This window comes from Gavialis gangeticus, unplaced genomic scaffold, assembly GCF_001723915.1.
Source record: "Gavialis gangeticus isolate Ggan-Ray unplaced genomic scaffold, GavGan_comp1, whole genome shotgun sequence".
Lineage (NCBI taxonomy): Eukaryota > Metazoa > Chordata > Crocodylia > Gavialidae > Gavialis > Gavialis gangeticus.
In genome coordinates this window covers 48,983,257-48,998,918 of record NW_017728994.1, presented here as the reverse complement: position 1 = coordinate 48,998,918, position 15,662 = coordinate 48,983,257, and the positions used below count along the sequence as shown (strand labels likewise).

General features: G+C 39.6%; 1 protein-coding gene across 2 annotated transcripts in view; it reads right to left on the bottom strand.

Annotated features, from left to right (window-relative positions):
- SLK (STE20 like kinase) overlaps nt 1-15,662 on the bottom strand; it is an 89,993-nt gene that overhangs the window by 8,301 nt on the left and 66,030 nt on the right. Inside the window, exons 7-13 of one of the 2 annotated variants that reach the window (XM_019502767.1) lie at nt 14,927-15,008; nt 13,826-13,954; nt 9,873-11,366; nt 8,977-9,107; nt 8,522-8,645; nt 6,582-6,761; nt 4,401-4,493 (exon numbers count right to left, since the gene is read on the bottom strand). In XM_019502767.1, the coding sequence (XP_019358312.1) occupies nt 4,401-4,493; nt 6,582-6,761; nt 8,522-8,645; nt 8,977-9,107; nt 9,873-11,366; nt 13,826-13,954; nt 14,927-15,008 (2,233 nt within the window). The remainder of the gene's footprint in view (nt 1-4,400; nt 4,494-6,581; nt 6,762-8,521; nt 8,646-8,976; nt 9,108-9,872; nt 11,367-13,825; nt 13,955-14,926; nt 15,009-15,662) is intronic. The other variant, XM_019502768.1, reaches the window with a different exon arrangement.

Genomic DNA, 15,662 nt, shown 5'->3' with positions numbered 1-15,662 from the left:
AAGACTAGGATTACCCACTGTAATAATAGCCTCTTCCACACAAACACCACAGAAAAGCTCAGCTAGTCAACAGTATAATAGAGTGTCTTAGTCTTATTTATTCTTTTGTTTAGTATTATTAAGGAAAACCTATTTATGTACGCACTCTGTATGACCACTTCAGAGTTCGTCGGGGGGGAGAAAAACAAAACAAGAATTACAGGTCACTATCACCTGTTTGTTCTCTACATGTGTCTTGATAAACTTTAGATGTCTACACACATGCAAGCATGCACACACGTATTTTCTTTACAAAAAGGGACAGGAAGTTTTATGTAAGATCTTCCAAAGATTGTTCCTACGTTCCCATTTTAAAAAATGACCTCTGTTGGCTGGGTATAATTTGGAGGGGCATAGTTGCAACACATCTGGTATTTTCTGCAGAATGCCAAAAAGAACATAATGAAAATGGAAAACATTTCAATACCGTTTTTCCAAATTTGTTTATAAATGCAAATCTTAGAAAAACTTAATGAAGGTTCTTTAATCTTAACAGATATCTGTGCTGCTGAAAATTACCTTCATAAATCTATTGTAGTATTAGCTTATCCAGTATGAAAATCAATAATTAACCTTTTTCATACTCAGATTTGGAAGTGTCCTTGTTAGTGCTTATATCAAAAGAGGAAATTCATTGCCTTGGAATAATTCAAACAAAAAAAAAAGAGGCTTTTGTAGCAGCAATTCAATTTTACTGTAGTTGCAGTATCCTAGTACACTAAAGGCCTGATTCAGCAAGCATTTGAACCACTGAAGATTTTTGTTCTACTGTGACAAGTTTTCCCAGTGAGAAACGTGAGCTTCAAATGCTATTGTCTTACTAGATAGCTCTGCACAATGTAACTGGGGATGAATGGTCCACCGCCTCCCTCACTACACTGCTGACCGGAGACAGATCTGCAATCAGCAAAGGAACAGAGGGTCAAGGCAGAGCGGTTATTACCAAAGCACCAAGATACAGTCAACGGAAAGACTGGTGACTGTGCAATGTGAAAGTTGAGTAGGAAGGCATGGGCATTTGTTTTCATATGGGAAGAAATGAAGGTGGTTTCCAGGGCAGAGAGGAGGGAAATAGTGCTGGGCTATTGGTCAAAGTAGAATAAATCCTCCGAGCCTGAGGCACAGCCTGTAACATTTCTTCTAGTGATCAAATATGCTACAGAGCTCAAGGGTAAAGTGATGTGAAGAACGAAATGTGACACCCAGAGGCTGGTATTCTTGAGGATGTCTAAGGAGTAAAACCGTGCATGTCTCCACAAAGATTCACCAAATGGTAATTCAGTCTCATGAATTACTTAGCAGTGTACCACTGGACTGTGAATTACCGTCTGCCATCTGCTTCTCTAGGTTTTGGGAAACTAATGAGATTTCTTGGATGTTACTCAGGAGTCAGAGCGGGCAGGACAGAGAGTAGTATATAAGACTCGAGGTGAAGCAAGTCTGTGACTAGAAAAATACAGAGTTGTGGGTATTAATGAAATGGCTAGGGCCAAAAATACAAGTACATGACATAAGAAGGACTGATGACACCTATTTTTAGAAGTATCTCAATTTATTTTGGAAGGAAAGAGTGAAAAAATAAAAACTAACAAACTTTAATGCTTAGAAACAATAGTTTCAAGATGTACATTATTAGAGCCATTTTATTATGCTCTTTACCAGTGAGGAAAATGTGTTTTACTTTTAGAAGGGTAATAATCTTGGTTTGAAAAATATTTATGGTTTGGTAGACAGATTTTTCCTTCCTCAAACTCTTGCAACACAAGCAGGGTTTTTATTTAATGAAATTGCTAATACTACTAGATGAACTAGGTAATCTTAAAAAAATAAGATGTATCCTTTCCATAGTATCCAGCAATCCCAAACACCACATACAGTAAATGTTATGGAGAATAAATTCACTACCACAACACAACTTGCTTCTTCACAACAATATTAGTTCTTCCACTCTTACAATAAGAACAACTTGTTTTTGTCCAATAATTTGGAAGATATGAAAAACAACTTTTTTTTTCTTTTTAAAGTACAAGATTTCACTGCACACAAAGCATAAAAAAAATCACAGCATTCGCTCTCTCACATGTGCTGAAAAACTGATAAAATCCTTATGGGTTTCTTCTCTACAGGAGAAAATTCGCAATGCTTTGTACAGAGTTAAACGTTGCATAAATGTGAACATTTTCATTTAAACGATATAATTTTGCAAATTTGCACTAATTCATTTTGAGATGGCAGGGAAACTAGATCAGCACATCTGAACCACAGACAAAACACACAGCTGAAAAATGAGGGAAATAAAACCCTTCGGGCATTTTGTGACTTACATCCTGCATTTGTGCGTCGAAAAGTGTACATGAAGACAACTGAAAAGACTGAATCATAACCTGAGCAACACCCTGTGGATCAGAATACAAGGCACTTCCCGGTCAGAGCATAAACAATGTAACTCTTTTCTTTCAAAAATTATGAACTGCTTGATATCAGCAAGGTGAATACTGAGTTTCCAAGGCTGTGGTTGGAGCAAAACAGATCTAGTCACTGACAGCAGAAACTTGTATCAAATCAGTTTACAGATGTCAGATGCAATATATGCACATTTTCTAGGGTTACAGTAGGTTTTGATTGTACAGAAGGAACCTTTCAACTCTACACTAGGATACACTACTTTATCAATGTTCCTGTTAATAGGCGAAATAAAATTAATCCACTGAGAGAAGAGAAAACTGTTTCTAAATATGAAGCTTTTGGAGACTAACTTTATTTCAAGTGATATAACAAGAGCATTTCAAACTATCATGCTCAAAGAAAACTTACATCAAGTCACAGGTAACACTTTGTCCAGTAATATAGCTTTTCTACTCTGCCACTTTCATAAACATTGTGGAAAAATTAAAAAAAACCTCAACCTGGGCATATGGGCATATTTTAAGCCTCATGTTTAAAATTGTGATCAAACTCTTACCTTTCCAAGAGCCACCTAATCCTAGAGGCATCTAAGTTCACTAAGTGTTTCTGTGCTTGACTTCAAAGTTCTCTAGCTGCATGCAAACCTGCAACTGCAGGTGCTAAAGCAATTCTGGCCGGGCGATATGAGACTGTCTACATCCTCTGAAGGGCCCGATCCAGGAGGCGCAGACAGAGAATGCCTACTGCGCATCAACAGACTCGGGCCCTTTACAAAATACTGTTGTTGTTTTCTTTTTAAAATGCAGCTGTCAGACAAGGAGGAGGTGGTGCCTACCTTACTATCTAATAATGCTCTAATGGTTGGGTTATTTCTGGTTTTATCCAGTGCTTGTTTTGAGTAAGGTACATAAACAGTCCCACAAGCAGGACCAAAACCCAGCAGTCCCTCACAAAGGTGAGTCCAGTTAAGTCATGTTCCTTCTTGTATTTGCTCTCCTTCTGGCCCATAAATCTTGCATTCCTCTTTGCACAGTGTGGATAAAACAGTTCCTACCTACTGCAGCTGGCGGGCTGGAGGGTAGAGTACTTTCTTGGAAAGCAGGAGATGTGGGTTTGAATCCCCCAGGATGAGGCAGAGAAGCCAGGCCTCTTACTTTCTGGGAAGGGTCCCTAAGCTTTAGGTAGTGTAACACCCAAGTGGAAAGCTGATTAGGATCTAGCCTCAAATGGCAACAAGCTAGGCACCTCCATGTCCAAATTCTTAATCCGAAACCTTTAGAGCATCCCACTTCCATTACTCAAGCCAAACTTGCCCCCTTGCAACACATCCTTTGCTAGAGGCAGTAAGGTACAGTAGGACCTGTTCATAACCTCACAGAGGAAAAACGTATTGAAAAAATATTTTTCCTTCCAGCTCTGACTCACAAGGGCAGTAAGCTTAAATGCATACAAGTATACTGAAGTCTTCTGAAGTTTCCCACACCTACACTTCACTATGACATTTAATTAACCTCAGTTTACTTTAAAAGCTCTGCTGCCATGAACAACACTCCTTAATTTTACACTTTTTATATATTTATCATCCTTCCTGATGCTTAAGAATACATTCTTTGTTCTTCCCGAACCTTTTTAATTAGACAAAGAGGATACCTACCAGCTGAGGAAGCATTGTAGTGAGTGCTCTCTTGATGTATCAATATATTTTTCTAATTTATGTACTGCTTCCTGAATCTGAAGCTTCTTTCTAGCACCTTTTCTAACATAAATTTGCATACCATTGTTTATATATGTTGCACTCTATTTGCAAGGCTATGGAAGCAATTTGAAGAAGCACAGCAATAACAAGGATTAGTTAGTTAAATTTCATACTCACTCCAAAAAATAAAGTGGAATTATTAAGCTGTGTGAATAATGCTGCTGTTTGGACTTTAGTGGCTTGAAGCAGATGCTGTTACCTGTGCATGCTGGCTATGTGCAAGCTCCTCTTTCTTGCGTTTCATGAGCTCTTTTCTCAGCTCTTTGGGTGCTTTCTCCACTTCATTAAAAACCTAGTGTATAACCATGCAGAAGGGGGGGGGAAATAACACTTTCTCCACAGCAAGCATTTACTGCGAATGCAAAAAGTGCATGTCAAGCATCAGAGGTAGCAGAAAGCATGCATTCCTTTGATGGTGGAGGGGTTAGTCTGATGAAAGGGGAAAAGACAGCATGTGTTTTACACAAGTGTAAGTGCAGCTCAGACAGGAGTTTAATTTTGCATGCAAATATTAATGAGCGCTCTCAGAAAGAGCAATTCATTCCTGTTGATTACAGTATCATATGAATGTGTTTTCATGCAGCAAGTGAAACAGCCATCAACTAAGAAAACCATCACCTGCAACAGAGGTATCACCTGCAACAGAGGTGGTGTTTTCTTGAAACGGTGCGTACCGTGTGTGTGCTGTATATTAACTTTCACTGAAAGACAGCTAATATTGACATTGTGGCATGTGTAACTTCAAAGATTTCGTGACTATTTTTGCATGAAGATATTCTTGACCACACATGATACTTACATAATACGTGTTTTAATACATTATAGAAGAGGCCTGCAAGCACACTAAAGGTTAAATGGCCGTATGCATTCACTTACAAGTACTCCTCTTAACAAGTTCAGAAGAAGGGTAATAAATTATGTTCCTCTGACTAAAGCAATTAGCTATGAATTTGATAATTTAAAGATAAATTGTGTTTAAAATAGATAGAAAGGTGACTACAGCTTTTTAGTGTTGCATACTTTCCATAATCCGCAATATAACATGAATCGTTTTAGAGTTCCAGCTGCATTTTCCTTCAGACTCCAAATCCCCTCACTGAACTATAAAGAAAAGTATGCATCCAAGAACAAATGACTGTTTGTTTAATAGGAGAAGGGCCATTAGAAAACAGAATCCAAATCACCACATGCTATTCCTGTTTCTGTGAAAGAAATGCTTTTAGATCCGTACAGTGCATTAAATTTCACCAGCTTGCCCAGGTAAGACCCAATCACCAGTAAAAAGTAGAGACTCAAAAATGAAAGAAGCTCAGCAAAAGAGAAAAAGTGATTAATATATACCAGTTTATATAAATACATAAATATCAGTTCAAACAAATATAGTTAATACTTTTCTAAATCTGTGCTATAGGATCCTGCACGTAAGTTTTGTTGGTACAGGTTTTTAGAAAAAGCAAATTAAGCAAATAATTATTCTTAATCTTGCCTTTACTTTATTCATTTATATGCAGAACTATATGTAATTGGTTTACCAATTACATAAAATGGCCTTCATGTGCAGCCAAGCACTATGTAACTATACTGTACCACTTTTTTCTTGTGCAAATATGTGCAAATTAACAAACTACCTGTTGGCATCATCACTAGTTTACTTTATTACATAGCACAGATCTGAATTTATTAGAAAATGTGTTGCCTGTCAACTTTTTTCCCTAATCAAGTTAAAAACTAGAGGTCATGCAATTGCACTTTTTACAAATAATAAACCACAAAACAACTAAAAGCAAATCTGTAATTACAATAAATATAATGATTCTTTGTGGTAGATTTTTTTAAAAATAACAGTTTTGGCTAATATTACAAGTATAGGCACTTTTGGATTTTGTTGTGACATTTTGTGGAAAGCTCTCAAATTATAAATCAAGAGAAATAAAGATTTGCTCATTTAAAAGGTTATGTGGGAGATGTGCTGTCAATGAATTCTGCAGAAGTAAAAAGTTGAACACTCTTTTCACCATTTCTATTCTTCTGTGGGTACATCTGCACATGTGTTTTACTGCAGTTAACTAATTAGCTCTGCAGTAAAGCACCACCATCTACTTGTGCACTGGTATTAGGGTGCAGTAAATTAATTACCTTTGCCATACGATAGTACTGTTGGGGACTCTGCTAAAATGCATGTGTAGATGGTGACAGGGGCTGGCTGGGGCATGAGGGTGCTAATGTGTGCAAACTGCGCCAGAGTTCAGGTTGCTTTAATGGCATGTGTAGATGCATCCACTATACATTAAAAATAAATGACACTGGCTTCCAATGGCCTCATGAAGGCCCACTTCCTCTGGCCACACTTTCTACTTTCTACATTATCTAAAGCTCTTACCTCTTTTTTTCTGTTTTTCAACATGTTCTGGAATTTGGACAACTCCTTCTCTTGTTCTGCTTTAATGCGTTTTGCTTCATCTCGTAAGCGATTTGTGTGCTCCTGTTCCAAGCGTTCTATTGTCTGTTTCTGTTGCTTTTCCAGATTCTCTATTTCTTGATCGTACTGCCGCTTTTTACTCTGTAAAACAATTGTTTGATCTGATGGTTTTCTAGTAAGCAAAATTCTGCAGACTGAGAGCTCTGCAGTAATATTTGCTCAATATTTGTGGAAAACTGTATCTAGTTGGGACCAGTGATCTCAATCTTGCTGTAGGTATTTACAAGGTGCCTACTTGGCAACTAAACCAACTTGCAGCGGGGAAAGCAGAAATAGGTGCTTATCATCATAAAGCAGTGTATGCTTCAAGGGTGGTTGTGGGAAGGCAAAGCTTTCTATGTTCTCTGTTTTGGCCCTTGCAAATACATACAGAGTAGGGGTACAAAGATAAGCAAGTGTAAGTATACGGTAAGCGATCAAAGGCTTCACTCGAGTCTGCTTCGAGGGAGCTGGAAACTAGGGCTGCAAACAGACACCTTTGTGCCACCATAAAAATGTCTATGGTAACGCAAAGCCAACAGTTGTCCACGCCCATGTCCCTTTTCGTTGACACAAGCCCAAAATTGTGGCTGCCACAATAGGTGGTATAAATTTGCACCTTCTTCTTGTAGCGGATGTCCATTTGCTTTATGGTGGGAATGCTGCCCCCACTCTCCAGCTGCCTCTAGGGTTTGAGGTGCCCAATCCTGTACACCCTGGGAATTCCCCTGTAGGCCCCTGAAGCCCTGGCAGCAGCTGCCTGGGTTCCGTGCTTGCAAAGGTGCGCTCTGGGAATCTCCCGGCAGGGCATTCCCCTTGGCATGCCTATTGCACTGCTGTGCCCCAACTGGGGGCGTACCTCTGCAAATAAGGGATTCCTGGAGCATGCCTCTGCTAACAGGGGAAACTGGGGATCCCTCATTTGCAGAGGTGTGCCCCGACTTGGAACATGGCAGCAGGAGACCCACACCTGAGGAATTCTCTGTGGGGGGACTCCCGGCGTGCACCTCTGCAAACGGAAAACCCAAGATGCCCCCATTTGCACTTATGTCACAGGACTGAACCTCTGAAGCCCTGACAATGGCAGGGCCCAACCCTGCAGGACAATGGCGATACCTGTATTGCTTAATGAAGTGGATCAGCTGTGCTGGGACACATCCTGGCACAGCTGAGCCCTCTCCAAGGACAAAGTTTATAGCCTAGAGCAGTGGTCTCCAAACTTTTTTGATCGTGCACCCCTATCAGTAAAACATTTTTGAGCACGCACCCCCAATATATTTATATTTATATAAATAGAAGTTCTAATATTTTCTTCCTGCACCCCAATGGATCATCTTGCGCACCCCCTGGGGTGCGTGCACCCCACTTTGGAGACCACTGGCCTAGAGGATCTCATGTTGGCAAATCTGTTTTGGAGTGGCCCTTTGAAGACAATATGAGGTCTGATTCCTGGATCCTATGGAGCACATACCCTGCTATTCTTTTCTTCTAATAAGCCACTTAAGAACTCAGCTGAAGCAGTGCTCAGTACTGACACAGCTCAGCCAGGCTGGAGTTGATTTGGAGATGGGTAGGGACAGGACCGTATTTTAATGCTCCTCCTAAAAACTAGCTTTGTGCCACTTTTCTGCCTGAACTGCATCCAAGCATTTTCCCTACTGTAAAAGACTGGAGTGAGAGACAACCAGTAATAGAAAGAACAAGAACTAAATAGGCATGGGAACTGAATTACATTAAGTACCCACGGCAAAGAAACCCTGCGTTTGTTGCTATCATTAACTTTATCAACTCTGTCGATACAGCATCTCCTCAGGGTACTACATTCACTCAAAACAAAGCTGGTACAAAAACCAGAAACCCACTGTCATTTCCTGTTCAAAGCGTCTGAACATCTGTTCTCGTTGTTGCAGGAGTTTGTTGGAGAGCTGCTGCTGAGCTCTCTGCTCTTCTTTCTGAAGAAGTCTTAGCTCCCGCAGCTCCTGACGCCTAATAAAGAGAGAAATGGAAGATTCGGTGTGGGGGGGGGAAGAGGACTGAAATGCAGGTAAATTATGGAAATAAAGTAAAAAAAAATAGGATCTTTGGATTCAATAAAAAATCAACTTAAGATGAGGTTTAAATGTCTGTATCTTAAAAAAAAATGCTACATTTTACTTCCACTTATAACTCAATAAATAAATGCAATCCCAGCACACTATAAAAGCAAACTGCAAAGTTCTTCAGACAGAAATTACTGAATTACCAAAAAATATTTTAAAAATTACTAAAATATAAACAAATTAAAAAACGATTACATATCATTCAGCTTTTTACTCACCGTAGAAATCGCATTTCTTCACTTTTTGAATCATTCTCAGTAACTATTTTAGAAGTAGTCACACTCACTTCTACCCCGTCAACAACAAATTTGCGAGTTTTCTTTAATGTTTTCTTTTGTCTTCTAGTGTCCTGAATGCAGAACATTGTTGGATTAGTATAGTTTAGCTAAGTTACAATTTTTGTTGTTTATATCTGCTCTCTCTATTTTTATACATCTGATAAATGTAATGACTTAGATCCTGAGCAGAGAACTATAGTGCATGGTACAGCAAGAGTCCATTGTCACCAAGAGCCTAGAGCAAAGCCTGTGCTTGCCAATAACAAGCAGGAAACTATTCTTAGCCAGTAAAGGTAGAACTAAACCATTATTTTTCCATACCTTCACTTATTAAAAAACAAACTTCTCAATAATCTTCCAATATGATCTGAAGCAGGTTTATTTTTTTAAGTCTGAAGAAAGATGCATTGAATTTGCTGTTGCCTATAGTTTTCCCACTCAGCAGAATCTTCCCAAACAAGACTGGGAAGCAGCAATAGAGTAAATAGTAGCTTATTGATTTCACCCTTAAAACTTCTGCTTGGAAAAGCTATAAGCACAAAATGGGGAGTTAATGGGAAAGGAGGACCCAAACTGGAGGCTGAAGGAAAAGCACAACAGCACAGCCCCTCTTCACAGCAGGGGAGGGGGGAAGAGGAGACTCCAGGTGGGTGAGAAAGACACAGCAAACTGGTCTCTCATCCGTCAGTCAGAAGAGGGAGGAAGGAGGCACCAGGCGAAAGGGGATTCACGTCTGGCTGGTTAATATTTCTGGTTGTGAAAGTCAAACTCAGAATCAGACTTAGAGTCAAACTGTGTAAGATGCAATATAAGTATGTATCATTGTCTACACTTACTTGTAACGATATTGATCCCGTGTCTTTATTTTTACTGAGGAAACTAGAGATGGACAAGTTCAAATCAATGCTGCTGTTATCCGCTGTGGAACCAGTACCTGAATCTGCGTCATTTTCCTTCACAGTCTCAGGTTCCAGCTGGCGTAAAGTTTCAGCATTGGCTTCATTATCTATTTTAACTTTTTCCTCATTTTCTTCAGTGCTAATGTTAATTCTGGGTACCGGTGTGAGTTCAGTTTGTTCAGCTGTAGTCTCCTGCAGCTTGTTCTTTATTAGTGGATCACCAGGAACTTCTGAATGCTCTGTAGCTATCTGAATACTGTTCTTCTGAGTGTCCTCGGGTCTCTTTGTTTCTGAATTTTGGTTAACCTTAGCTATTTTATCCGCATCTTTTTCTGGAATCTCCACAGTGTCACTTGCCTCCACAATCTCCTCAGTGGCATTTACCCCCAGAGTATCTTCAGTCTTACTCTCTACTGACTTCTGGTCTGGGTCACCCACGTTGCCTGCCTCTTTCACCTCTGTTTCCTCTGTGTTGCTTGTCTTACACACATCCTCATTTCCACTTTCTACTGACTTCCAATCTGTATCAGTCACTGTATCGTCATCTACTGATTTCTGATCTGTATCGGTCACTGTACCTTCACTTTTACTCTCTATTCGTTCAGTGCTGACAGTCTCATGAGCAGGCTCAAGTCCACTTTCCATTAGCTTCTGACCTGTCCCTGCTATTTTATCTCCATCGGTGATCTGAGTTTCACTACTGCTGCCTGTCTCTGGAGCACTATCACCTTCAGTTTTTAGTGGCTCCTTCTCTTTGTCAGCCATTTCAGCTACAACCTGAACTGGAGTTTCTTTAGTGCTGTCCATTGTCTCTTCCATTTGTTCTGCAACTTTCTCTATAGTACCTTCTTCATTCTTATTTTCCTGCAGATCTGCTTTACTTTCTTTCTCCTCTTTCTCCCCAGTCTCTTCAGAGATCACGTCTGTGATTTGAGCGCTTGGCTCTTCAGTTTCAGGTCCTATTTTCCGATTGTTTTCAGCTGTTTGTTCATTATCTGTGTCATTTTCTTTCTTTGTTTTCAGACCGTGTTCATCATTTGTTTCTAATGGCAGCACTGTGTCAACTGCTTTTCCTTCTTTCTGTAAGCCAACACCTTCACCTACTTCTTCTGCTTTTCCAGTTTTCTTTTCAACTCCTGATATTTTCTTTAACTTATTTTCCCCAATTAACACTGACCCATTTTGGACTTTTACAACATCTTCATGAGTGGTGTCTGATGTGTTATCAATGGCTTTTCCATCTTCAATATTCACAGGTTCATCAGCAGCTGTTTTATCATCTGGAAGCATCCCACTGTTCTTCTCCTCTGCCGCGATGCTTTCTGCTTTCTCAGACAGAGATTCCAGAACAGAGGCATTCTGTGACAGTTTATCTTCCTCCGAGCTGGCGATACTAAGATCAGAGGAAGCACGCTTGTCTGCTGGTAATTGCTGAAATTTTTATTTAAAACAAAGAAAGAAATACATCTGTTTACTCTTTTGTGGTCTGCCATAGTAAAATATTAGAATACAGAAAGCAAAATATATCCAAAGATACGGCACACATATATCCTAGTTTGCAGGAACAACTTCATGAATTCTATCACCCCAAATGATTTGGCTTGGCATTATCACATTACTATTAGGTCTGCAGATGGTCTCTTATCCTGCACAAGCAACAATTGCACAAAAGCCTTTAGTAGCTTCCAACCTCTTAAGAGTCCAGCGAGGCTGAAACAATACGGTTCAGTGAATGTTTTTTACCTCAGCAAATGTGCAACGTAAAAAGTTCTCCCAAGACCTTCCTCAGTTGCTTCACATTGTCTAGGGTTCCTCCATCCTCACTGTTGGGAGTCCACGCTTACCTCGAAGAGGCACAACAGAGCACTTGTAACCCACAGGGAAACTGGGCAAAGGCTTTAAGCCACCTTGGCACACCCCGGAGTCTGGCCTGCTCCAGGCACTGAAGAGACCAACAAAGTAAAGAAGACGCACTTGGCCTAAGTTAGAGCAGCCTTTGTGTTTGGAGAGCCGCAGCAATGCCCAGTCCCTGCATCCCTGCCTCAACATCGCTCTTCTGCTTCTGGCAGTGCCTGTCAGGAGTTTCTTATAAGGTAGCCTACCAACAGTGTTTGGAATGCAGAAATCCTTCCCTGGCCAGAGAGTGGTTGTGTTGGACATGAAGGGCTTGGAGTGGGCATGAGGCCTCTCAGCCCAGAAGTCTGAACTAATTAGAAGAGAGAGTTCTAACGTGACAACTTTGTTCCGCTCACAAGTGAAAAGAATCATAGCAGACAGGTACACTTTGAGAATTTAACAAAAAAACCCAACAAATCTGAGGCTCATAAATTAGCCAAGCAGATTCCCCGCCATGATACAAGGCAGTACTAAAGTAGGTCATATCCATCCACATTCCAATATATAAACATCTTCGCATTTCAGCTGTCAAGACATTGAAAAAGGTTTTGAGATTTTTTAAATATGCAATGGGAAATGTGTATCTTTTCATTTCTCTGTCTCTCAAATGACCAAACTTTAAAAAAAATCACTGGAAAGGAGACATCATGCGAAATTTCAGCAAAAGAAGTGAAAGCTTCCAGCAGATGTGAATGAATTGTAATTTATGTACCCATCAGCCCAGTAGTAGTTGTTGTTAGGATTAATATATTGGATCTATAAGTAGACACAAATATACAGAAATATTCTAATAAAACATTATGTCAAATCCTAATTATTCTTTCCCTCTTCAGAGCAATTATGACATATCCTTTTCTACATTTACTGTTGCATCTACATGAGATATGCATCAGATAATTGGCCATTAGGCTACTGTAAATAATTAAAGATACAATAAAAATAGGTCTAGCTAGTATGACAAGAGGTGGTCTCATCTTGCGCTTCAAACCGAGGCAAACAAACGTGAGCATTTTTCTTGAGTGAGCAGGTACCTGACAGCTCATGTGTTGCAAAGGCATTCTTTACACCAACAGATTTTAGAATCTCAATTTGTGGGCATTGTACAGTGCTTTTAGATTGGAATACATTTAAAAAGTACAGCAAAAATCTTATTATCTGCAACAGAAGAGAGTACCATTACACTTAAGCTATGGCTTCACTACTCTTTAAGAAACTCAATTCATCTAGCAGAAATAAACTTAGAAGTTTAAAAAATTAGCTCTCAAAACTCTACTGCAGATTTCTTCTTGGAAAGATTTTTTTTAACAGCTAAATTTTAATTTCACAGGAAATCTAGTTTATAATTGTCACATGGTTTCCCATTATTAGTGATTAGGTATCATAAGGAACCCATAGTAATCTCAGACATCATGCGTTTTAGCAATTATGTGAATGTATGAGGTGTGTGTGTGTGTGTGTGTGTGCGCGCGCTTTTTAGATATTATGAGTGTGTGTGAGGTGTGTGTGTGTGTGTGTGCGCGCGCTTTTTAGATATTATGAGTGTGTGTGAGGTGTGTGTGTGTGTGTGTGCGCGCGCTTTTTAGATATTATGAGTGTGTGTGAGGTGTGTGTGTGTGTGTGTGCGCGCGCTTTTTAGATATTATGAGTGTGTGTGAGGTGTGTGTGTGTGTGTGTGCGTGCGTTTTAGCAATTATGTGAATGTATGAGGTGTGTGTGTGTGTGTGTGTGTGACCTACAAATCAAGTTTTTAAAAACTGTAAAGGCTGCTTATATTCTTTCTCACTCTTCTCTAACAAAGTTTCAGCCCATCTGGCTTTTGTAGATGTTGACTTCTGTATTATATAATGGAGATGTCCTGGACTTTAAAGAAAACATGTTTTTTTGTTCTTAAAACATGTGTAGGAAAGCTACAGTATACCAGAAAAAATCCTACTTTTCCATAAATAATCACGTAAGTATGCTTTTGTACTTGGAAAAACATATTTTAGGCTCACCAGAGAATTTTCTGTTTCTTCCTCTTCATCCTCATCTTTACCATCTTCAACTTCTTCTGTCACTTCAGCCTTAGCCTCTGCAATCAATTCTCTGATTGGTTTATTGGAAGTGACAGTAACAAATGGATGCTTGTAAAACAAACAATAATTGGCTTTTGAATTAAAAATGATAAACATTAATATTCATTTCATGATAACAGGTTAAAGCAAGAATTTTAATGGGATTATGTCTGGTTTTCCAGTAAATTGGGTAGTTGGAATACAAATAAAAATACACTGACATTAAACAGAATCATATTTTCTTATTAGCTCTCTGCAGTGACAGCATTCCAGCAAAAGGATGAACACTAAAGTTTTTTAAACATGTGTCACCAATCACCCACTTATAAATACATCTGCTTTAGTCATTAGAGGAAGCACTGAGCTATAGCTTCACTAGCTGCACATTATCATTATTTGTGATATACCAGCACTTATAAACAAAAGGCTAGATCCTCACCTGGTATGAATTACTGCCATTTCTTCAGTTTGAGAATCTAGCACATAATGTTAGCTACAGATTAATTGTACACATTATAATTTCAAATTATTCAGAGCCTCACGGTAGTAGTGCCTTTTCCCTGCACAGATGTGTTATGGTTGGTAGTTACTACCCTTTCTGATGCCAGTCTATAACAGGGGTTTCAAAGATAAAGCCTGTAGGCCAGATCCCACCCACAGAGCCCTCTTATCTGGCTCCCAATACTGCCCCCAGGTCTCAGAGTTGATCTACACCATGCACGCTGGAACACACACAGTGCCCATTCCACCTAGCCCAGGACACAAACTGTGCGGTGCAGTCCTGGCCAGCCATGGCACATGCCATATCTGGCATGGGGAAGAAGGGGTGTCCATGGGCCCTATCTGGCCGCAGAGTTGGACCTGCACCATTCATTTGGCCCATGAACCAATCCCATGCCACTCACCCAGCTCACACGGCCAGATGAGTTTGACACCCCTGATACAAGGTGCCACCCTACTCTGCCATCTGGCTAACTTCAGACTAACAGGACTACTTATTTCTCTGGACTATAACCCTGCTGGCCATTTGGCCCTTCCTACCTGCAGAAGTTGAGTGGCACTCCATCTGGCATCCACATTCTTTTCTAAACATTTCTTTAGAAAATCTTTAAAATCTGAAGACCTGTGTAAGAAACAAAACAGGTGACAGCCTCATTACCTCCATCAGTGCTACGCTAGACAAACTGAAGAGTGAAACATTTTTTTCAACTTCTCATTCATGCCTGCACTCTAATGGCTCCCCTCCTCTGCCTTCGGAAGACAGCTGGATGGCAAGAGAAGGTAGAAACAAGCAAACCTTAAATGGATTTAGCTTGGTGGTACAGCATATCATCTTCAATTGATATAACTCCATTTTGTCAGTGGAGACACAGTGGGATGAATTGGGTCCAGAAAGTTTAATAAGGCCCTGAGGTGGAGGAACTGTCTTTCTGACAGCCAGTACATAGAATAAATGCTTAAAACTTAAAACTGTCTTAAAATTATCAACTGCCTGCTACATTATTTTGTGTAAAATGTCATGGCTGGCTACTTAACCATTGCTTTGCCTTTTCAAATGTAATCTTAACTTTTTTTGTTTTCTTGCCTTCTGTAGTGCCTGAGAGACCATTTTTAAGAAGTTTTATTTACAGAAAGTTCTCTTTTCCTTGCTTTTTATTTGTAATATATCTGAAATGCAAATTCACTAACAATATTATGCATACACTCAAATTACATTGATTTCACTGGAAAGATGTGGTTTTTTTTGTTTGTTTGTTTGTTTTTTGGGTTTTTTTGC